Below are 25370 nucleotides of genomic sequence, written 5' to 3'. Positions count from 1 at the left end.
CAATCACAGCTATTTGACTAATTATCCCAGCAGCTCCAAAACAGCAAGGATTTGATGTAACACCATTTTAAAGAGCAAAAGGATGAGGAGCCAGGTGGTGATGCAGTAGAGTGGGTAGATGAGTAGAGCGTACACATACCCTGCATGTGAAAGAGCACATCAGTCCCACCAGCGCTGAGCCATGGAGGGCTCTCCCCACCTCCTGGTAAATCAGTGCTTGTGGACAGATTCTGCACACTGCTAGCCAAGGACAGGACTGTTCATGTGGGACAAAAAGTGTTAGAATTCATAATGAAATTATAGCAGTGACAATTATATTCTTCAAATATACAGTTCTCCTGAACTAAAAACATGTCATGATATTAACTTGACCACCTTAGTTGTTATACGCTGTATTACAAGAAGGAATGCATTTCCTGTTTCATTCAAAGTAAGAATTATTCAGGTAGCAGTCTTTTATATATGGATAGCATTTTATGGACTTTTGAAGATCATAAACACCAAGTTGTACTTGTTTTAAGATAATTTACCTTAAGCCAGTGTAACTGTGGCAGTGGCAATAGCAAATCCCCCTTAGTGGCTTGCTTATCCTGCTATTTATTTGATGTAAATTCAAAGGCTGATTCCTGATCCACTACTACAGCTACAGCTTCAGTTCTGCTCAAACAGTTTAAGCAGGGCAAAATTATGCTTTTTATGCTTTGACGATGAAACAAGTTTTTTTTAGAAGTATGCCCTAATTTCCTGGATAAATCAATGAAGCACTCCAACATTAATGGAGTTTGTCAGCTTGCTGAAGTGTAGAATTTGGCATGGGGTAATTTTGTGTGGTTCTAATCATAAATGAAATAACCTGTTTTTTCAGGCAGCAGATAAATTGTGGCATCAACATAAGTTCCCTACTAGTAATTGTTGTCAACCTCTCCTGATTCACAAACAACTTTTTCAATAAATGGGAGTAGCTGTTCAAACAAAAAGACATAAAGATACAATCGATCTTGCAAAATCACCATGACAACTTACAAAAGATGACATTTTGGACACTTTTAAAAACATGTTTTTCTTTTCAGATTTCTATTATATATCACAATTCTAAGAAGATGATCTTGGTAGTAGACAGACGACATATAAAAAGCGTTGACAATGAAAGAACAGCAATGCCGTTCACAGACATCTACATTGGAGGAGCACCTGCTGAGATCTTACAGTCCAGGTTGGTTTACAACTGGCATTCAATCATTATCTTCAAGTAATTTAAGTTGCATTTTGTGACTTGCACTTACAGTAAAACATTTTTATTTCTCAGGAAACATTTGTTTCTTTATTCAGGAAACATTTCTTTACTGTGCAGGTGACTGGGCACTGGCACAAGTTTTCCAGAGCGGTTATGGAATCTCCCCCCTTGGAGAGACTTGAAAGTTGTCCAGGCATGGTCTTGGGCAATCTACTCTAGATGTTCCATCTTGAGCAGGGGAGTTGGATCAGATGACCTGCAGAGGTCCCTTCAAACCTCATCCATTCTGTGATTGTGTTTTGTTTTTTTTCTCAGTTTCAACACCTTTACATGAAACAACCCCTAAGACAAACTCCTAAGGTTTTGTATATAGCTCAACAGTAGTAAGGATTAGGCTGGATCCAGCACAGCAAAGTTCTGCTGAAACCAGTTCCATTTTAGTAATGTTAACTGAAACTGTTATCTTTATAAAAAAAAAAAAAAAAGGCAATTTCAAACACATGAAAATATAGAATCACTATTTCTTCTCACTCTGCAGAAAAGTGATCTTTGTAAAGTAAAAAATGCATTAGCTGAAGAATCAAAACCCTTTACCAAGTGTATTTTGAAATCTAAAGGTGATATCTTTCCTATGTATTTCAATTCTGATAAGTCTCAGTTTCTCTCTAGACTTAAGTCAGTTGTCTCTGTGTAGGTGTGAGAAGAAAAGAAAAAGTCTAATTTTCCCATCGTACCATTTGACAGAAGCCAAACTTAATCCCAGTAGACCATACAGCTCCCAGTTCCTGTAACGATAATGCAGTGAAGCTGGGTCACACTCTGGGAAAGCAGGACAGACGCTTGAAGAAGCACATGATAGGCACCATGCGTTCTCTTGATCAGAGAGCTCAGCTAGCATTTTCAAAAGGTCTCCAGCTGCTAACTGAAAACTCACAACTACTGACAGAAATACAGGCTCTCTTTAAAATAACCTCTATGTATAAAAAGGGGAAGACAGCAAATGTTGCAGAATAATTTCTAGGAATTACAGGTAAATCCTGAAACCTTATTTCGTTGTCAGGAGATCCTTTTGTAGAATTGATATATAATGAGATATAATGATAATATTGTCTGTGATGTATACCACGGATTAAGCTTTTATGATAGTGACAAACCTCCTGTAAAGGAAAATGATGCTTTTTGATCCCATGCAATTACCCAAACATGCAAACAAAATGTTGGGCAAGGGAGAAATAGCCTATGCAATTTATTGGGCCTTTCAAATAGTTCTTCATAAGGGTCTGCTATAAAGGGCTGCTGAGAAAACTAGTGACACCAAGGGAGGAAAGAGTGTGGTGGATTAGAAAGTAGCTGGGAAAGAGAAAATAAGACATTGTTACCATTCAATTTTCACGGTATAAAAGGTCTACACCACATGCCCAGAGGATCTCTCTTAGGATTGATATTGAACACATTAATGATCCAGAAACAAAGGCAAAAGAATGGTGAAAAATACTTTGGTTAATCAAGCCTAGAGAAAACTTAAAAAGCCCAGAAGGCCTAGAAATCTAGGCAATTGAGCAGCCCCATGGCAAATGAAACTTGCTCACAAATGTAGGATACAGGATGAATCACATGAATTATGCCTGCAGTTTTCTGAGTGCATTGTGGTCATTATACAAAACACTGTCAAAGATACTGTCACTGGAAGATACTGTCAAAGCAAAAAAATAAATAAAAATAAAAATAAAAATAAAAATAAAAATGCAACTAAGTGAGCAAGTGGTAACAGAGAAAAAATATGGACATTGTAAGAATATGATCAACATTGAAAAATGTGTACTGAAATGATTTAAGTAGAGCTACATCTTTGCCTTGTATATTGTACCCAGTTCTGGTTCTCCTGAAAAGGGTACACAGCAAAAAGCACGGTCTAAATGTGGTGACATCTTTCCATTTCCAAAAGGTGTATAAGTTGTTGCTAGAGTTATATCATCAATGAACTAAGACTTTCTGTCTATCTTTCTACAGCTAGTATCTACTATTTATATTTCTGCATCCTTTTTTTAGACAGATTTACATTTGACTGACATTGGGCTGCAGCAGTGGTGGGAAAAGTAACTGTAGTCTTAGCGGGAAGTATAATTTTCTTTCAAAGCAGTATATTTTCCTTCACCTCAACAGCAATTTCCTCTGTCAATTGTCTTTTAAATGAATCTGGAAGTAACATTATATGTTATTTTCCTACCACTTCACTCCCTGCATAAAGCAAAGGGGGATATAAGGGGAGCTAGGAGCTCTTGGGGCTGGGAACTATAAGAACAAATTCAGAAGAAAAAGTTCTTTAGTTTTAAGCCTATCTTCTTTAGTTCCAGTTGCTCCTGGAAATTGTTGTTAATGGCGTGTTTGTAGCATCCAGCCATAGTCAATCAGAGTGGAGATAAAACTGATTGACTGATACCCTGCACTTTGAGCCAGGTCTCAGTGAGAATGACTGAAGCCTTTCTGTTGATTTAGCCTTCCCACTCATTTCACTGAGGGGCAGATGATGCCCCTACAGTGTTCTTCTTCTCACCTTATTTCAGACATGTGCATCTGCACTCTTTCACATGATGGTCCACTTTAGCCAACATAGAAAAACAAATGTTTCCAGAACTTGATTCATTTTCATGTGTCCAATGTCTACCTTACAATGAGATAAATCAAAACTCTTTATTTCACATTCATTCTTTCAGTGTATTTGTTCCTTGGTTATCTCCTGGACTGGTACCCAGTAGGTAGCATGTCATTTCCTTGCTCTGTCAAAAACCCTCTGTGATTTTAGGCAAATTTCTCCTTTGTGCCACATAAGTATTCAGTGATATGTCCCATGCTGTGATGCTGTGATATCTTGATAAAGGTGGAGTCGAAAATGTAGAGCAGTGAGCAGGAGCAGCTGGGATGTACTGCTATGCTATGGACCTCAAATCTGACACAGAAAGGAACCTGGAAGCCCACCTGCTGCTCACATTTACAGTTATGTAAACCCATTCATCAGCAATCAGAATTTACTCTTAATTCCTTAACCTCTGTTACTAATACATGTTAAGGAACATGAATGCATTTGCTCCCCAGTGCAATAATAGAGCTTGCCAGTAATACCAAGAAAGGAAAATTAACACAGAAGTTTTCTAAAATGTCAGGTGGAGATAAAAATCCAATGATTTTCATTGTAAGTGGGTACAAACCCATTTTAAAATGTTCTTTTATTTCAGCTGATATTTTTATTTTCTTAAAGTTACTCTGTATGTGCCTTCCCTCTGAACTGTCATACATGTATTTCTCCCTGTAACATTTATTACAGCTGGTGCATCTTGACTTTTCAAAACACCCAATGTGGTTAAGTAGTTGTTTTACATAAAGACGTAGGAACTGGGCACTAGTGGTGCAAATGACTGAGGCTCTTCAAAGTTTTTTTAACACCTTTGCAACAAAAGTATATTCAGAAAGGCAAGGAATATGTAATTGCACTTTGTTTGACATTGTTTTCCAACAGCATTAGCTCACATCTGGCAGGAAGTATTGGCTTTAAAGGCTGCATGAAGGGTTTCCAGTTCCAAAAGAAGGATTTCAACTTGTTAGAAGAACCAGGAACCCTGGGAATCAGCTATGGGTGCCCAGAGGATTCACTGGTAAGCATAATATCATTTGTGAGATAAAAACAAAATTTTGGCAGTGGATACGCCCATGAGATAGACTTTTAACTCAAAAAAAAATAGAAAGGAAGTTTTCAACAAAGGAAATGACAACAAGCTCATTGACTGGTGTGTGTATGTACGCACGTGTGTGTAAGTTTGCTGGTATACTATCCAATTTTCACTGTGAATTGCAGCACAAGGTATTTTGCTATTATTATCGTATGTGAGATTGCAACTTGAAGGTTGAATTTGAAACAAGTTGTGTGCTGTATTCTGGAAGGAAATATTCCCTTGTAATTCAGTTTTTATTAAAGAGACAAGGAGAATTCTTCTCAAATGTGTCCTAATACAGATATATGGAATGAAAAAGACAGCAAGATCCCCTTCAAATGAGTTGTCAGACCCCTCAAGTCAATTCAATTCTACCTCTGTGACACACAAATCAACTGCACCAACTTCAACACTGAGGAAACTGTCATTTCTTTTCTGATCCTTTCTATCATTTATCATTTGTTCATTACAGTGCAAAACTGGTAAATCTAAACAGTGTTTGTGGTCTGCATCCTATGGCCATATCTATTCAATATACCCATGAGAATCCATGAAGAGGAAAGAGCTCACCACTTGTAGAGTTCATCACTCAATCTCAGTCTCTGCAAAGGAGGAAGCCAGATGCAATTTGTTCTGCTCCAGACCCAGTTTTCCTTCCAAGCCTCAGAGGGCTATAGACACTCAACCCCCCACCCCAGCATTCAGTCCAACAAGCAAATTCATACATCACATGCTGGAGAGGTGACTCAGTGCCACACGGTTCAAACAGGGCCTTAAGCCCCCTCTGCTTCTAGCCTGCATGTTCATTAACATCAGCAGACTTATCATGGGGCCAGAAATCCCAGGAAACTGAGAACAATTTGGCTTATGCTGTCTAAAATAACTACACTTTCTTAAGATTTTCATAGCCTGGAAGGGACAGCCAGTATAAATTAGGTTAAGACATGCAGGGAAAAAAAAAAAAAAAAAAAAAAAAAAAAAAAAAAAAAAAAAAGGAGTTTTTATAGAACTGAATTGCCTGCATCTTTAAATGAAAGACATAGATTCATTCTTTTAATGATTTGAATGTTGTCTGCAGTTTACATGTAAATTTGTTTTATTTAATACACAGATGTCCCGGAAAGCATACTTCAATGGAGAGAGCTTCATTGCATCAAGCCAAAAAGTGTCCCTCTTAAGTGAATTTGAAGGAGGCTTTAATTTCCGCACACTGCAGCCCAATGGGCTGCTGTTCTACTATTCTGAAGGAGTGAGTATATTTTTCTTTACAGTTTGTTTTATTTTAGCTTTGGATTGTTTCTCAGGAGAATACTAAGGGCATAAAAGAATTTCTCACTTCATCTTTTAATAAAAGAGAAAGCAGTCCACAATACAGAAGCATTCATTGATGGCCTCATTTTCACAGTTCATGTTTGATCTACAGATGAACCCAGCAATGCCTAGACATTATTTTGATGTTGTGAAGAGCATGTGATCATATGCCTAGAATTGAAGTCCTGAGGGTAGAAATACACAGTGGATCTCACTGTACTCAGCAGCACTGCAATCCCTATTTGGACCTGTAGATGCTACCAAAGTACAAACAATACTGAGGGCCTGACATTTTCCTCCCAGAGGCAATATCCAACAAGCAAAGGCAGAAAGTTTGTTTGGATTAGTGGGACGTTATTCTGAGCATTGCAGAGTTTACAGAAATTAGTTGGGAAATTGTCTGTATTCCCCAATGGTACTTAGACCTCCATGTGTGACCAGGAAAAGCAGCAATTGAGAATGACTCCTTGCAGTTATGGAAAGCCAAGCTGCTCCAAATGCCCCCTCAGAGGTGTGCCATGGGCAGAAATAGGGACTTGCACTCCAATGTTGAGTGAGACAAAGTGATTCTAGGATTCTGCCGTCTCAAACTTAAACCAGCAGCACCCATGAGCTCAAATGCCAGAACATTTGCAACCACCCCAAATGTCTGCTCTGACATATTTGCAGAAGATCACGAGCAATGCAGCAGGGAAGGCTGTATGACACCTATAACCACTCCTGAACTTTTCCATTTTACAGTGTGGAGTATTGCCTTAAATTGAAATCAGTAACCATGTCAGCTATCCATGCTGCTTGCATAAATGAGACCCCACACACCACTTCTGGTTTTAACTCAGAATCGCTAATCCTATGAGATGCCAAGTGCCCTATTTAACAAATAGAGGTGCAGCAATTTAGCACTTGACGGAATTAGACAGCGTGATTCCTCTGAGTGCACAGTGCCCGTGCTTGCACTAATGGAACAGATAATATTCCTGCTACATGGCGCTGTGATCCCGTATGCCTGACCCAGATAGAGGATCATATCTCTAAGATAATTTTGAGTGACTGAACAGCTCTGATCAGAGGGAATTAGGAAAAGAAAAAAAAATGTGTTGTTTTTATGACAGTGGTAATCTTGCAGTACAGCTGGGGTACCATAGCTGGGGTACCAGAAGCACAAATGAAATGTAAACATTATACATCTATGCTAGAGGTAAGGAGTTCATGTGACAGAAACATGAGACATAATCAGTAGCAGAATTCTCAGAATTCGATCTTAAAAAACAGCAAGAATATCACATCTCCTGTTTTGCTTCTCAATTTATCTTCCTGGAAAAAACAAAACAAAACAAAACAAAACAAAACTCTTTGGTTGTAGAAAACAAATACAACAGGAAAATAAACAGAACTGTTAACTTTCCTGTGTTACACTTGCTTATGAAGATGATTTTGTCTGTATTTCAGTCAGACGTGTTATCCATCTCTATGGACAGAGGTGCTGTTGTTTTAAATGCAAGTGGAATCAAAATCCAATCACCAGACAGAAATTACAACGATGGAAAAACCCACTTCATCATTACTTCCATCACACCAGAAAGGTAAAACTGTCCAGCAACTTTTATTCCCTACCTTCAGAATAAAATATTTCTTGTAAAGAGCATATTAGCATTCAATATTTGCTCTCAAAGTGATTTTAGGAGTTTTTTGTTTTTTTTTTTTTCCATTGATATGTTAAACTAATTAATTCAGTTTAAAAGAAAATAAATCAAAGCCAAAATCTCGGATTGAAATTTGGCCTGTGTTGCCTGAGCATGAGATGTTGGGAAATGTTATTAAAACTAAAAGAAAAGAATAGTGTTTCTAAAAGCTTAGTTCTTTTTTTTTTTTTTTTTTTTTTTTTTTTGTCCTTAGGTATGAAAGCAGTTTAATATAATTAAAAGGTAGCATGAAGTTCTTTCTTCATTGGGATTGACTCTTCTGATTTGCTAATGTAATCCCAAATTGACCCTGAAGTAATTGAGGCATCTTCAGAAAAAACATTCATTTGGGATATACAGAGTGGAACATGTTTAAAATATTTTTAATACTGACAAACATAAATGTAAGATTAAATATGGCAGTGGGAAATAAATCTATATCTGCTTCTCAGAAAACTTGAAAGCGTTGTTTTGTTGGTATGTATTTTACTGTTGTTTCCCGTGTTTAGAATTTTCTTAGAAGGTAAATACTTGAACAATCTTTCTTCAAGAACCTTGCCTGATACAACCAGGTCATTCTCAGTTTTCTAACTGAAATGGAGGTTTGTAAACATGGTTTGAAAAGCTCCAAGTGCATAAAGGTGTCCTGGAAAAGTGCTGAAGGCTGTCACACTTCCCTGAAAGTTTTGAATTCCAAACTCACCAAACAAAATCCCTGTTTGATGCTTTAGCTATATTCAGTTTCTTATTAAAGCTGTAGAATCCTTCCTGCCATCTGCAGCAATTAATGTGCTTGTTGCGAAATTATATTAGGTAAAGGACATTGTATAAGCCCAAACATCCATATACTGTGGTGAAAGAGAAGGAAAAAGGGATAGGGACATGAAAAAGAAGGAATAGCATGAGCTTAGATCCTATATTACACAAACAGTAGCTCCATCCATTTATTAGCAATTCCTTGGTTTATTTATCTTCACTGAGTGGACCGTATTTTTTTGGACTTTATGATTAATCTCAGGATATTATGACATCTGTGGGCCTCTGGACTGTAAGATGCCAGTGGGCTAATTTTACTGCTGCTTGTGGCACAGATGTGAGAAGGTCTCATGACTTTGGGCACTATCATTCAGTGATTTAACACATTGAACTGAATATTTTAGGTGCATGTAATATGCTGTCTAACCACCATCATGGACTTTTCCAAAACCAGCCTACAAAATGGATGCTTTGTCTTTGCAGATACGAGCTGAGTGTTGATGACAAGAAACAAAGCAAGAAGAATCCAGCAAAGGACAGAGCAGGGAAAAGCCCTGACAGCATTAAGAAGTTCTATTTTGGTGGCTCACCCCTCAAAACACAGCAAGCCAACTTCACTGGCTGCATAAGCAATGCATACTTCACTAGGTGCGTAGCATCCTCCTAAACTCATTACTAGGCAATCGTTGCCTGACAGCTCGGGTAATAGCTCAAGAGAGCTGATTGATTTTCACAATAAAAATCCCTCTCTCATTTTGTGAGGCTAGACAGTATGTGTGAATAAGCTTCTCGCCTTATTTTCTATGGAATCTGTTGGTGCAGACCTGCTAGGTTGAGATATTTTTAAAGTGGGAAGAACTTGATGCAAATCAGCTTTCATGCTAATGGTGTTGGTGCAATGCAGAATTTTAATAGCTGTAATTTACACTTATATTATGTAGCTGCATCTCTGCCTTTGAAACAAAATGATACTAAGGCATCTCACAGACATTGCTGAAGTCAGGAGTTTGGTCAAGTGAAAATGGTCCAAATTTGTTGCTCTTAATCACTTTATGAAATATTCTTATACAGATTTTAAAGCAAAGTTGGTGTTGGAGATTCAGACTCTCTGTTTATGAGAGCATGGGTACAACAGACAAAGGTAGTATAGGCTGCCTATAATACTCAAACGTTTACTGATTAATCTGTAGTTTTTAATCCACAATCCAAGAATGAAAAAGCCCAACAAAATATCATTTAAAATTCAAATGTAAATACTGTGATCTTTGTAAGAATTCCAACACTTGGAAAAATGTTGTTTTTGTCATCCCCTCTTTTAAACACAGATTGGATCAGGAGGTTGAAGTGGAAGATTTCCAACGGTACTCGGAGAAAGTTCAGACTTCTTTTTACGGATGCCCTGTTGAATCCCCTCCTGTTGCTCTTCTCCATAAGAAAGGAAAGAACTCATCAAAAGCCAAAGGAAACCGTAATAAAAAGGTTTGCTACAAACTGTGTCAGTTCCACTTTAGAATTTTCCACAGTTGATACATACTCCATCGTGACTGTAAATCCTCCAAGTTATGGATACCAAAAATGTAACACTTGGACATAGAAAAGGAAAGGATTCCATTCCTTTTTACATTATATCACTACAAATGACTGCCCTGACCCAGCGTATCTGGCCTACGCTTGCATCACTCCTTCTTGGTAGAACTGTAAAACAGAATTTCTGTCATCTTTTATGAAGTCCTGCAGAAAAAGCCCATCTTGATTGCTAGCTTCTGTTTTCAGGTGCTTCCACGTGGCTCTCTCTCCTGGGTGCAGCTAACATACGCCAACATAAATGGAAAAAAAAAAAACCTCTTCCAGCATGCAGAACTTTTGGTCCAAGTGTGTTTTTTTATGTCTGTGCTATAGCTTATACCATCAAAAACAGAGAGGAAGAGTTGAACAGGAAAAGTGCAAAAGTATTGGATTATAATTATATACAAGTATTCTGATTATCCCTTCTCCTTCCCTACATGGGCATCTATAGTAGATCTCTGTAAGGAAAATCTGACTTGGAACTATTCCTAGTACTTTTGTAAGGAAAAAGCATATTGTTGACTTGTATATAAATAATATTTATTTATTTGTTTGTTTGTTATATGTCCAATCTTAGTTAAATATCTGATTAATGGTTCTCTTTCTGTGAAGGTGGGGAGAGATAAAGACAAGATCTCACAACCTTCAACTGGCCTCAAAAAAATGTATCAAGAAGTGAATATGCAAAAAGACCCTCAGTGCCAATTGCCAATGAACCCCAAAGCAACTGAAAATGCTTATCAGTTTGGAGGAACAGCAAACAGCCGGCAAGAATTTGATCACATACCAAAGGATTTAAGTGAAAGGTAAAAGGACTTCAGAAATAAACATAATACATACTGGGAAGGCAAAAGATGTATATGAAAGGAAAAAAAAAAAAAAAAAGACATATTTCTGTTGGCCTTTATTGTTATATCTTAGGCAAATTTTTCAATAGAGTACATTGTTAGGATACATTAATAGGCATTTCAGCTGAGAAAAAGTAATAAATACAATGTGTTTCCAGTTACATTCCTTTTTTGGGGCCTTCATCTGTATTGTATATTTAAAAATAAATGTGTCTCCTTGCCTATTTATATGAAGACTTTGAGAATGTAATCTCTAAACAAGCAGTGTATCATCAGTCTCTTCATGCCAGAAGTAATGTCATTAGAGCAGAGCTGGAAAACATGATAGTTCACCAAGAAATTAAATATAGTTATGTGTTGAGTGGACATTGGCAGCTGTTTAATGTTTAGGAGTCTATGGAGTGCAGTAGGACATAAAGCTATGAAAACCATGTCCAATTCAAGCCATTACGGAAATACAAGTAATTAATATCAAGTCGAGATATTGTGGACATTTATTTCTCAGGCTCCCAAAGAATACACCATATGGTGTGCTATGACCAGCAAAGGATTTTGGTTTAATACTTTCCATGAAAGACTATAAATTCAACAACACAGCACTTCCTGGAAGCATACCAGACCACTAATGCAGAAAAGAAGAGTGCTATTGCCTGACTTAAGTAACAAAAGCATTAGGTTTGTTTTAATTCAACAGTGTTTTGCTTAGGTAGTCCTGATGGTGCCCATATGAGATGGAAGAACAAAAACCCAAACTCTAATGTGTCCTTTCATCTTTACAAGACATATTTGTTTTACAACTGTTATTACAGAATTTTCATTGTTATGCACATAAAAAAAAAAAAAAAAAAAAAAAAAAAAAAAAAAAAGACTTGTGATGTTTTAAAACAACTGATACTGGCAAGGGCCTAAGTGTGTGTGGAATGTACACACACATGCAATGGCAAATATAACAAGCCCTTCTGAAAATATCAGGAATGGGAGCTAAGCTAGTCACCTGTTATGAGAAGCAGGACTAATCAGTTCTGTCTCTATGCTACACTAATGCAGTTTTGCCTTTTTTAGACCCAAAGTAATAATACCAATCACTCAAGAAATCTTCACTGCTTACCATGTTGAACAGAGCAGGTATAACTTTCCATGCTGTAGTGGACTTAATGAGGACCTATTGGGATGCAGAAGCTTAGCAGCAAGTCTGGAATAACAGAAAAGATTTGTGAACAGTACCATCACAAGAGAATTTATCTCTGTTCAACAGGAATGGAAATATATAGACTATCATTTATTCATGGTCTATTCTGATTTTATTCACTTGAGAGATTTTGATTTTTGAAAACAAGTTTGGAAGGCAGCTTATTCTCCAACTTTGAGTTCTACTCCAAAACTAATGGGAAGTTTCTCAGAAACACCACTTCCATAAAGGAGATATATATTCCTTAGGATGAGAAAAAAATCTCAGGCTTCCTCTGCTGAAGTTTGATTTCAGTTACTTATATCTGTTTTAATACTGATACTGTTTTTGTTTGCCAGAGCTCAGTTCTCTATCAGTCTGAAAACTCTCTCATCTCATGGAATGATTTTCTACGTCTCAGACCAAAAAGAGACCAATTTCATGGCCCTTTTTGTCGCCCATGGCCGACTCATTTTTATGTTTAATGCTGGTCATCAGAAGATAAGGATTAAGAGCCAAGAGAAATACAACGATGGCCTTTGGCACAATGTAAGTAAAAAATATATATATACGTTATAATGCTACAATAAAAACACTGATGATCTGACAGATCAGTGAATTTCCATTCATGTTTTCACAACCACACCTATATGTTGAGAAGTTTCTGCCAAAACTTTCATGCAGTATTTTAATAAGTCGTTAACTATGGACAGGGAAGTGAATCAGTTATAAAAATCCAGCAACTCCCAACACTGAATAGAAATGACAGAAGCAAGTAGAATAGCGAAACAAGCAAACAAATGAACAAAAAAGTTAGCTAGGAAAGGAAGGATTGATTGTTCAAAAAATTTCTTGGAAGTGCCTAAGCAAGGAGTATAGCTCTCTTAGGCTCCCTCTGTAGTCCGTGAAAAGAAATAGCAGTATAAGGGCAAGGTGAATTTCCCTCTGTACATACCCATTTCTCAGAAGTCTACAGTTACTAAGCTCCTAAATTGGGCACTTAAGTGTTTAAAGCAGGTTGCATGAATCCAAGCCATAAAACTGGAGAAGTCCATGAAAATACTGTGATAGCACTGTAGCAACCAATCATATATGCAAATATAAGATGAGCAGATCTCAGTAGACCTTGTGACACCTGGGATATTTCTGCCTTGTACCCTAAAACGGTAAGAATGCAGTTCTACTATTTACCTTTACATAAATGTGGAGAGAGTTGTCCAGCAAAAAAGTATTGGCAGTCAGTAAAATAGGCTTGTAGATGATGACTCGCAAGCTTTTCTTCTCAAACTTCTTACCTTCCACTGAAGAGAAGTGTTCCCTCAACTGATGAAAGTAATCTTCCAAATACTTTTTCTCTGTTTCTAGGTAATATTTATTAGAGGAAAAAATATTGGCCGCTTGATCATTGATGGTCTCCGAGTACTGGAAGAACCTTTCAGTGGTAACATGAATACCTGGCAAGTGACTGAACCACTCTATATTGGGGGTGTGGCTCCAGGAAAAGCTGTGAAGAACATCCAGGTAAATCTGATATACATTACATCATCCTATACCTCTGTGTACAGCTAATGCAAAAGTTGCCTGTAGGGATTAGTTCAAAGAAAAGCATGTTATGATCCCAATTCTCAGCATGCTGAGGAGCACACAGCTCCGTTTGAGTGGATAGCAAAGCTCCCGCAGGGCTGAGCTGGTGGTAATGGGGCTAGATATCAGTAAATTTGCAGCAGTAGCTGGAAAGCCAGTGGTCCCTGAGGAAGAAAGAAATCTTAGCAACATCCAAGTTTAGGTGAGTCAGCTGAAGTTAGATGAGATCAATTTCACCCTAAGGTCTGAGATACATGAGTTTCAGAGAGGCTTAGTGTTGGCTCAGTATCTCTGTTTTGAGACAGTACCAAGGAATCAGGAATCTGCTCTACGTCCATGATATTGATGTATATAGAAAGGAGTGTTAAAGCAAATTCAAACACAACCAAGACCCCTTCGAGGTAATCTTTGGTGATATGTGCCTAACAAGATAGCTACACTACTTAGGAAAAGTAGGCCTCTGCCTTGCCTCGGGGTTGTGTGGTATGTATAAAACTGTCTTGCTCTAGTTGCACTTTGGTTCTACTAATCATGCTTTTTCCCCCACATTCAGATTAACTCAGTCTACAGTTTTAGTGGCTGTCTCAGCAATTTGCAGCTCAATGGAAGATCAATTACATCGGCTTCGCAGACCTTTAGTGTAACGCCTTGCTTTGAAGGCCCATCAGAAGTGGGAACATACTTTTCATCAGAAGGAGGATATGTTGTCCTTGGTAATACACTTCCAAAATGTATTTAATAAGACTGCCATTTTCACTGTACTTCAAAATGGTATATTTCACTAAAGGATGTGGTAATTTCCAAGGCTGGGAGCTGTAAGGATTATTAGATACAGACCATTATTGTGGTAAGCAGCTGATGTTGAAAGATAAGAATGTCTCCATGAAACTTAACAAGTTGCTAGATAAGTATATCTATATGTGTATGTACACATATTTAAAATAATTAGAATAATTGCAGCAGAGAACAGTTTATAATACAGTAAAAATTATAGACATACAAGACAATCCAGCTAAAACCAAGTACACTAGCAAGAGGTCATCTCTTAGTTTGTAATTAATAAAATAATATGTCATTCAAAAATCCTGAGGAAAAGCCTTCTGTACATCCTGACAATGAACAGCATGATAGACACATCTTTTCTGTCATGGAGGCCTGCTGTGTTCCAGGAATTGTTTTAAGAGGACGTTCTTTTGGTCACATAGGCTCAGATCTGAACAGGGAAGGAAACTGCACAACCCTATTTATATTTGGCAATGCCCAGAAGAGCCACACAGTGTTTCTAATTTGCTCCCTGGCCTGCCAGCAGATTGAAAAAGGGACTTTCTGCTATTGAATCATCAAAGCTCAAGTGAACTCCCACTCACTGCATAAAGACTGCTGAAAGTCTAGCAAATTGCACAATAAGAAACTGCCAAAAAATCTAAATGGAACCTATTTTCTGATGTTGCTATTTTTTTTAACTGAATACCTATTTTTTTGGATGAGAAACATACAGAAACCTTTATTATTACTTCAAGCAAATGTAATCAAAACAAAAGTTGAAGTGGGTCATTGATGGAACACCATGACATCTCTTCAATTATGTGTACTGGCACATGTTCTAATACTTTTGTGGACAAGGCAAATAGGTTCCACCCTGGGACTTTGAATTTCCATGTTGACTTTGAGTAGATGTCTGGTTTCACCATTAACTCAGTACTTAATGTTATTCTTCTTCCCTCACAGATGAATCCTTCAGTCTAGGCCTGAAATTTGAAGTTGTTTTTGAAATACGTCCCCGAAGCAGCTCAGGAATTCTACTGCATGGCCACAGCGTGAATGGGGAGTACTTGAATATGCACATGAGAAATGGACAGGTATAACTAAGATCACATTTCTTCCACTGCTCTGACGGTTTCTTCTGCTATGCGTTTGGGGTCTGTTATATGAAGCTTTTGTCTTACAAATTTGCCATTACTCAATTCTTATTCCTCTGCTAGATATGTTAACTGCTTAGATTAGGCAACCCAGATACTTCTTTTAACATACAAAAACATAACACCAAAGACAAAATCGGATCACTTTACTGATATCAACAATTAATATTTAATGAGCAGAGCACTGGTGCTTTGGTACTGTTCTTTCATCCATTCATTAAAAATGTATAACAAGTAAGGTGATTTGATTTCACTTGATTGATTTTTATTTCTTGTATGCTAAGAGTCTGAGTTGTGCTCACTCTCTTCTTGCTTTAATAGTTGTGTATGATGGGGAGTGTGGAGGAAAAGGCAAAGTTCTGATTGTCTGTCTACCCAGCCTCTAGACCCCTGGATTTTTCTAAGGCTGTTAATTGAAAGAGAGAAGTTTGAAATTAATTTATCAGATAGTTGTTGCTGTTGCTTTTTTTTTATGTTCATCACTAGACTCTGGATCCCTCCATACTAGGCATTCTAAACATGCAGCAATAAGCTGCAGTCTAAATAGACAAAACAAGCAGAGGCTTAGAACAGAAAAAAAAAAAATATATATATATATATATATGTATATATTTTTTCCCTTTTTGTAAAAAAGAATCTCAGAGACTAGGCAGTGTGAATATTCTGTGGCCACTGCAATGCACTACCCAATACCAAACTGTCAGGCAAACAGAAGGATATTTAAGTGAGGCTGGCTGAATCTCAGGTAGAAATGCAACACCTGAGGAAACATGTTGCCACTTCTCTTACAAGAACAGAACTTTACAATGGAGAACCAGAGCGGACAGTTCAACACGGTCATTCAACCCATCCTAATGCAGGTGTCTAGCATAGGTGGGATGAGCTATCTTTCAGAGAATCTGTTTTTCTATAGTGAAGACAATAGGTGCTTCAGTAAGGCACCAAACTTTTGGCAGCCCATTCTTACAGATGTAGCTACTCATTGGTAAATTAACAAAGAAATTAACATAGCACATTTCATTGCTATGTATCGTGCCACTCTTAAAGGTTGCACCTCTGTACAAGTGCACCAGCCTAGTACTTCTGTAAAGATCTGAAGGAATACTGGCATGTCCAGAAGGTTGTCCGTTTTTCTAGCTGTTGGTCTTACAAAAGCTATCACCTCACTTTTTACTTCAGACCTCACTTCCTGCATAATGCATATGCAAAACCAAAATCCATTATGGAAAAGCAGTTCTTCCCTGCCTGTCACTGCAACAGGTATGACAGGTATGCTAGTTACCCTCTTAGTAAGCATCTGTGTTTTTACCATCATCTATCTGCTCTCCTTGAATTCATTACCAAAGACCTGTTTTGTGAAAACATTTCTGCTGGAGAAACAAGAATGATCAGTATGTTTAGTTCATTTTTCAAATGCCTGTATCTCTCCCTGTCAGTATAGCTTGTCTAAGTGATTTATTAAGGAGTCACTTTCTCTAAAAAATCTTCATTTGCTTTAATCACTTCTATGTATTTTGTCCAAGGGTGGATGAAAGAGAAGATGAGGGTCATTGCATTTCTGTTTGCTGGTGCCCTTGTGAAGGAAAAGAAAAACAAAGAAGAAAAAAAAGTTTTAAAATTTTCTTGGTTACAACTACACTGAAACAGAGATCCTCTAAAATTAAATATACATCGGTTTCTTACAACATTTTTAGCCAACAATCTGTCAGTATTGTCAGGGACAACTTAGACATTTGCCAAGCCTGAGACGCTTGTGTTTGGAGTTCTCTGGCAATCACCACTGGCAATCTTGTGCCCTGCAGCAGGGACATGGCGCTGCCCTGCCATTGCTGTGGTGTTAGCATGCAGGAAGATATTCATCCACGTGATTAATGCAGAGGTGAAAAATTCAGAATTAGGTTCAGTTTCTAGCTCTGCCAAAGGCTTCCTGGTAAGCATGAAGAAATAGCTTAGAGGTTGTTCTTAGATATTTCTTTCTATTCCTTTCTCACATCCAGACTGCTTGTTTATACTCAGTTTTTTCATGAATGTTTTCCTTATTAAGTGGCTATAAAAATGCCAAAACATCATCTGATGCCTCTGAACACTAATTTAACACCCAGAAAATTATAGAGTAGAAGTACTAGAAAATTTGAGTGAAATTAGTTGTTAGTTTTGACTCTTTTTTTTTTTTTTTTGAACTCTTCTCTGAGTTCAAATAAGAAATGTTTCAGAACTGTTAAATCCTAAAACTAAAAATCAAAATCTGTGAATTAGATGTGCTATTCTAAGAAATTTCATGAACTGTTATTCTATTACTGGTTTTGAGTGGGGAATACCGCATGATTACAACAGAAGGAAAAAAAAATAAAAAAGAAAAACAGAGAGAGAGAAAACAGAAGGGGTTTTACAGTGACTGTTACATTGTTTTCCCCCAGGTTACTGTGAAACTGAATAATGGAATCAGGGATTTTTCAACTTCAGTGACACTGAAACAGAGTCTCTGTGATGGCAGGTGGCACCGAATTGCAGGTCAGTAAAATTTGATCATCCCCTTCAGAAATGTAACAAAGCCCAATTCTCCCTCCCCAGCTATCCATCTCCGTGGACCAGTGCACTGGAAATGGAGTCATATTTTCACTTCTTCTCTTTCACCTGTCAAGATGCAAGTTCATGTGAAAGTGGCAGTCCTTTTCCTTGATCAGACATAGAAACTGTAGAGCTTCATGGGAGGACAAGCACAAAGTTCCCGCTGAATACCAAAAAGATGGATGCTTATTGTTCAGGAAACACAAAGCAGCCTAGCTGAAACACTGGCAACCTTTTCCAAGTTCTATACCAGATGATATTCTTCTTTTGCCAAATTTTCCAATTAGAGGTTAAATATACTGATATTTAATCCAATACTGAGCACAGGTCAAATTGGGGACCTGGGGACCCCAACCTAACACAGAAAGAGATCTACAGTCAATTTTTTTTCCCTGTGGCAGACAGCCATCCTTCATTCCCAGGTTTGAAAGTCAAAAAGTACATCTAAACCTCAGGTACTCTGGATTCCTCTACCTTCCTCTCTGGGATGGTTGTTTGGGATGCCTCCCATCGTCACATCCAGAAGAGATCTGAGTATGTGCTCTTTCGCCATGCATTCTGGTTTCCTTCTGAAGGAAGCCAAGACACAGAAGCAAGGAAGAATCCTCAGAGCATGCCAGTAGGTCCCCTATTGGGAATGGCTACCAGTTTTACTCAGCAGCCCACCATTGCGTGCTCATACCTTGCAGCCTAGACACAGCCACCAGCAATCAAGAATCTCACTCAGAAGCACCCTTTTCCTGTGCTCTATCTTGCATTGGCCCTGCTCTGTACCAGAATCTGCTCAGGCGCTGGTGCTGGCACTGATAATGGTTCACACCTAGTCTAGTAAATACTAAATCAAACCACTTAGCTCAAACAGATACTCCTTTCTTTCATAAAATCTTCAAATGCTGTTTTTTTACCATCTTTTTCATCTCTGTTCCTTCTCCTTTCAGTTATTAGAGATGCCAATGTGGTGCAGCTGGATGTAGATTCTGAAGTCAACCATGTAGTAGGGCCACTAAACCCAAAGGCAATTGACCACAGGGAGCCAGTGTTTATTGGAGGTGTACCAGGTAAGTATTTGGCAGTTTTGTTCTCAAATTTCAACACGGTTTCCACAGGAAGCATAAAAGCTGAAGAGGGACTCTGTCAGGGAGTATAGTGATAGGACAAGGGGTAATGGTTTTAAACTAAAAGACGGTCAGTTTAGATTAAACGTTGGGAAGAAATTCTTTACTCAGAGGATGGTTAGGCACTGGCACAGGTTGCCCAGAGAAGCTGAGAATGCCCCATCCCTGGAGGTATTCAAGGACAGGTTGTGTGGCCCTGGGCAACCTGGTCTAGCACGAAGTTCCCTGCCCATGGCAGAGGGTTGGAATTAGGTGGTCTTTAAGGTCCCTTCCAACCCAAAGCATACTATGACTCTATGATTCTATGATTCTATGATTCTAAGCTTAGTTTTAATTAAAAAAAAAAAAAAAAAAAAAAAAAAAGAATAACCTGGCAAAATTCAAAGGCTCAAGAGCTGATCAGAAATGTTCTGCCTCACATTCTGGAAGAAAAATGTCCTGCTTCATTGAAATCATTGAAATTAAAACGTTCATAGTTGCTAGAGAGTTGGGTATGGGCTCAGTTCTCTAGTCTGCTAGCTAGAAAAAATCACTGTTTTCCACTTTCCTTTCCAGTAAGGGCTTACTGCTTCAAATAAGTTATTTATTTAGTTAGTTGTTTATTCATTTACGGGATTGGAAACTCACTGTAAATGGAATCACAAGGATTTGTTGCTGGTAGGCTGCTTTCCTCTTCTGCAAGGAATGGCGTCTTTGAACACAATACCAAACATGAGGATCCTTTTTTTGACTTGTGATTCCTATTGCACAGATGTCTGCTAATGTGAATTTGTGACTCACAGACCATCTGTGTAGCGTGGGCCAAGATTACTACATTTACTTCCCTTATTCAACAGACAGAGCTACTCTGTTGGGGTTCATATGCAAACTGTAATCAACACTACGTGATTCAATTTTTAAGTCATCTCCTGTACATTTCTCATTGAAAGCTTGCAGCATTATTTCTGTGTGCCTTGCATGTCAATCACGAGCAGCTCTAACTATACAATTTATTATATTGCTTATCTTGGATTAGTGGCTTGAGTGCATGATGTTCTCATCCAACCAACACTACCAGGAGAAAAAATGAGCCCAAAGGGAATCATAAAATCTATGCACACATGCCTGTTCACTCTTTAAATCCAAATTGGAGTTTTATTAGGATAGAATTCTTCCCAGAGAGGTAATATAAAGTGGTAATTGCAAATGCTGTTCTGCGTCATAACAGAGCTTTCTATTTCTACATTAATTATAGAATACTAAAGCAATGCCATACATTGGCTCTCTATATATTATTATCACCCTGGCACAAAAGAATCTTATAATGAACTTCACAACAACAAACAAAATACAACACTATTGCCAGTTAAATACAGGAAACTAAATGCAACCTAACAAATCACAGACAATGATTCATGTAATGTTAATAGAAAATGCAATCATGCAGCCTGGAATTCATCTACTCTGTTACTTAAAATGCAGTTACCCAAAAATGCAAGATTGAACCTCTGTTGACTATGTACTATTAAGAGTTTTACCTACATGTAGATAACTCCCCATATTTACTCTAGTGGCCTCTGGACTAGACATTAGTGGACTGGTCCAGACATTAAATGACCCTTGGCAAAGATGCAGTTAGTAGCAAACAAAAAGGAAAGAATTCATGGAAGATTCTTGTCACACACATAGACTAGATTGCAGACACCAACCTTCCTTTCATCCATGCAAGCTATTCAGTGGAACAAAAATATTTTAGTGTATTCTGACTCTTCCAAAAGCTGGTTACTCCAGTAGCTAAACTTTTCTATAAAGCTAAACCTTTCTATAGAATTCAGGCTTTGGTTTTCTGTGTGACCTCATCACAAGTAGGATCTATTACAGCATGGGCTTTAGAATTGAACACTGAACTGCAATTGAGGAGACTCAGTTTCCAGTACAGATTATGCCACCAAACTGATTATTTTGGTCTTTCTAAACTCTAACTTCTTTTTCCTTAAAATCTGTTTCTTCCAGAGTCTCTGCTAACATCCAGCCTGACGACACGCAACTCCTTCATTGGCTGTATTCGTAATTTCATGATTGATGAAAAACCAGTGAGTTTTAGTAAAGCAGCTTTGGTTAGTGGTGCTGTAAGCATCAATTCATGTCCAGCAGCCTGATAGTGCACTGCATCAATCCTGTAAAGTTTCTGTGGTCCTGTAAAGACCACAAGAAGGAAAAATAGAGCAAAAGTGTTCTACCCATCACCAATGTTGAGAAGAAAAAAAGAAAAAAGAAAATATCAAGGATCCATCTACAGAAAGGATTAAGTTTAAGGGTCACTTCTAATGTTTATGTGCAAACAAAAATCACTGAAGAATAAAGAGCTATGGCTTCTGCAGTTCTCTTATTATACCACAAGAGTGAGCTTTACCATTTCTTTTAGTGTGTGTGGCCAATCTGTCACATGAAAATGTGGAATCATAAAAGAAATTTAAAATATATTAAATATGTTACTTCCAAGATAGATCCTGTACGTGATTTCATATTTTAGGTCACCATTTGTGTCCCAGGAAAAGATCTGCTACTGTACATTAAAAAATAAAGCTCACACTGCAAATAACCACGGTCAAAGATTTAAAACAACAACAACAAAAAAAAATCAACTCATTTATATATTCCTCAATTAAACTGAGTGGCAGAGAGAATACCATGTCAGTCTTAACCAGTATCTTCCCCAGTCTCAGTAGGCAAAGGTTTAACAGACAGAAGTGGTCTTGGCTCATTCTAGATGAAAAACGGCAAGCTCTGGACAGACTGGCACAGGGACTCCCTGGCAGATGGGATGCCATCATTGCCTCTCCACTCATCTACACAGCCCAGTGTTGTGGCTCAATAGCCACAAGAGAATGGACAAGAGAAGAGAGCATGGCTCCAGGAGGAGACAGGAAAGCATGCCTTTCCTTCCACCAACCTTGTCAGCTCTGCTTATGGCTTCAGCCCCATACCTGCTCTGCCTTCTGGACACACCTCCCATTCTTGTCGCTGCAACTCTAAGCCCCCAGGACTAATGGCCCCTTATTTCTGGGAGTGGTGCCCAGCCCTCTCCTTTCATCACTCCACAGCCCACTGTTTAGAAGTTTAGAAGCAAGCAGCGTGAGTATCCCTTATTACCAAGCACATCAGGGGGTCCCCAAACCCAGCTGCCTTCAAATGTTGTATTTTTCTCATATATCAAAAGTAATATGCCTGCTCAACTCTTTCCTTTTTCCAGCCACTACTAAGACTGTGAGTAGAAAACTTTTAGGCCTTCTGGACTGGGATTTTTTTATTATTGATGCCAGGGTGATATCCTCAGGTCAGTGAGCTGGACTCCCAGTGGGTTCTGGAGACTGCATGGTGTCAGGGCTGTGTAGCTGGGACAAAGACTAAAAAGGGGAGCAGAAGTCTCTCTTGGTTCTGATGCAGCGATTTGTTAGATTGGCCTAATCTTTTGATGCCACAACTTCAGCTAAGCTTCCTCTGGCCCTGGGCTCCTGAACCCCATTGCTGGAGAGAAAAGAACAGCAGATTCACAGCTTAGATAGGTTCGTTACAAGGATTACCAAAATTCCTTTCAAGGCTGTCTGCAGCTGCTAAGCAGAGATAGCTAAGAATAGCATATGCTTGTGCCCTCTAAGAGCATCACAGTTTAGCAAATGCTGGTATTAAGTGGAGCATTATATGTTAACTGGCACACATATACTCACAATATTTTTCCATCTTACATTTACTTCAGACTAAAGCACATTTTCTCATATCCACATCCAAGCTCTGTCTGGTAAAAACAGTATTTTTCTTAGACATATTTGCTGCAATAAGAGTTGGGTTTGTTCAGTGGTTTTATATATAGAAATGACTTTTCTGATTAATCAGTCCTTTGCATACTATATATATATATGCAAAACAACAAAAAAAAATACAGTAAAATAGTACGTGAATAAAATGCACATTAAAATTTATAAATTGCTACCATTCCGTTTACTTCTCTTTAATACACCCCCAGCTAATCAAACACAGCAACAGTGGAGGACATCTTCCTCAAGTGTCCTGTCTAGGCCTCAGAGATGCAGTTTTTCCCTCTGCAGAATAGGGTTTCCGAAAAATAAAAAATAAAATTTAAAAAAAAAAAAAAAAAGCCTACAAACTGGACAATTCTTGTAGTCAGAGGAGAATAGGGAATAACTTGAGTTCCTCTGCTCCCAACACTCTCATGAACCTTGAAATTACCATTCCACATGCACCCAAAAACTCTGTCTGATGCATTACATCACACATACCTGCAATCATTTCAAAGCTCCTGGTGTTTAGGAAAAGGTAACTGCCTAAGCAGAAATCTTAACAGAATTAAATTCACCTTTCTGTCTTAAAACTCATAGCTATAGGGCAGAAAACACTTCATTTACAAAGATCTGGGGAAAAAACTCCATGTTCTCAGGTACAGTGTTAGATTGTTCATTTGCATTTTCAATATGAATATAAGTAACTCAATTCTGCATGAAGACAAAACACACACACACACACACAATAAATAAATAAATAAATAAATAAATAAATAAATAAATAAAAGACCTTAAGGAGCTTATACATTTCCTCTGACACCTTCAAAATTTTAATGTGTTGTTACATCATGGAGTATTCTGAAATTTGACATTTCGATGGCTATATAAGAAAGAATCCAACTTCAAGCTGAAACACTCAAAAAAATGCTTCAAAGTAGACTATTTAATTAGGATCTCTGCCCTCTCTCTTTTATTTCTGAAGATCTGTAGAGATCTCCCACAGTTCCTATCAACCTTCTTTCTCCTCAGGGATCAAGAGTATGGACAATAGCCTGAAAAGGAAAATGAAAGATGAAAGGTTAGAGATTTGACAATAATTCTCCAACAGCCAACAATTCCAAGTAAAACAACTTAGTATGTGAGCTAAGCAATGATAAAAATCCAGGAATAACATTGGTTCAAATTCCAGTGTATTCTCCCTCCAGCAACATGTGACCTAAATAGTCAAATTAAAAAGTTGCTGAAAGCGTAGCACATACGTTCATGATGCACATTTGGCTCTTCTTCGGATTGGGATTTAAGGGTTAGGTTATTCACAGATTCACAGTGGGCCATGTCAACTCATTTCCTCTCAATAACATTGTAAGTTACTCCTACAATTCAACTCATGTTCCAAAGCTCTGCATGCTATTGTTGTACAACATCAACAATAAAAATTACTGAGAAAATAAGGGTAAGAAACATGCAGTAGCATAAGACTGGTGATTAAATAATTCATATAGGCAAGAAGTCTCTGAGGGAACTAGATTCATCTGTTTATACTATGGTAACCAGGAGCTTGAACTGCAATGAAACAGGTCAGTGCGTGACTATTTCTTTTGCACAGTTGAACTGCCTTCATTAAGCCTCCAAGCGCATGCATCAAGCCAAACTGGTAATTATGTACCCACTTTCTGCCCTTCAGACCTCTTTTGGAAGCTAAAAAGTATTCCCATATGAACATGAAACTTAATGCATCCATGATTCAGAATGTTTCCTACCTCAGGGAGAACAATCATTTGCCATCACAGACCTCTTAATAGTACATTGGAAGACAACACCTGGGGTTTCTTGCTGCAGCCTGATGTGCAATGGAGCAAATCCCACTAAGATGAATTGTGATGGGACATAGACCACAAAAACTACAGCTAAATGAAACAAAAAGTAGAAAGTGTAACTAACTGGAAAACAAAACAAAACAAAACAAAACAAAACAAAAAAAAAGCCAGAGACAGTAACGGAAGAGACTTCTGTAGACTTTAAATTAAGCTTTAAAATGTTTACAAGCACTGTGGCACTGTTTTTAGCCAAAGTTAGGCCAAAAAGACACATGAAGGGAAGACTTTAAGGACATGATCATACTCAAAATTATAG

At 37.9% G+C, this 25370-nt stretch overlaps 1 protein-coding gene across 1 annotated transcript in view; it reads left to right on the top strand.

Moving 5' to 3' along the window:
• LAMA4 (laminin subunit alpha 4) overlaps positions 1 to 21704 on the top strand; it is a 96591-nt gene extending 74887 nt beyond the window's left edge. The window contains exons 25-38 of the mRNA XM_032185449.1: positions 1071 to 1213; positions 4749 to 4884; positions 6053 to 6190; positions 7702 to 7835; positions 9174 to 9338; positions 10016 to 10169; positions 10869 to 11062; positions 12632 to 12821; positions 13638 to 13793; positions 14410 to 14569; positions 15585 to 15715; positions 18193 to 18286; positions 19282 to 19401; positions 21451 to 21704. Coding sequence (XP_032041340.1) covers positions 1071 to 1213; positions 4749 to 4884; positions 6053 to 6190; positions 7702 to 7835; positions 9174 to 9338; positions 10016 to 10169; positions 10869 to 11062; positions 12632 to 12821; positions 13638 to 13793; positions 14410 to 14569; positions 15585 to 15715; positions 18193 to 18286; positions 19282 to 19401; positions 21451 to 21596 — 2061 coding nt within the window. The 3' untranslated portion in view covers positions 21597 to 21704. The remainder of the gene's footprint in view (positions 1 to 1070; positions 1214 to 4748; positions 4885 to 6052; positions 6191 to 7701; positions 7836 to 9173; positions 9339 to 10015; positions 10170 to 10868; positions 11063 to 12631; positions 12822 to 13637; positions 13794 to 14409; positions 14570 to 15584; positions 15716 to 18192; positions 18287 to 19281; positions 19402 to 21450) is intronic.
• Positions 21705 to 25370: the final 3666 nt, after the last annotated feature.

Source organism: Aythya fuligula, chromosome 3, assembly GCF_009819795.1.
Source record: "Aythya fuligula isolate bAytFul2 chromosome 3, bAytFul2.pri, whole genome shotgun sequence".
Taxonomy (NCBI): Eukaryota; Metazoa; Chordata; class Aves; order Anseriformes; family Anatidae; genus Aythya; species Aythya fuligula.
Note: the sequence above shows the minus strand (reverse complement) of the source record. Positions and strands in the feature narration are given on the sequence as shown.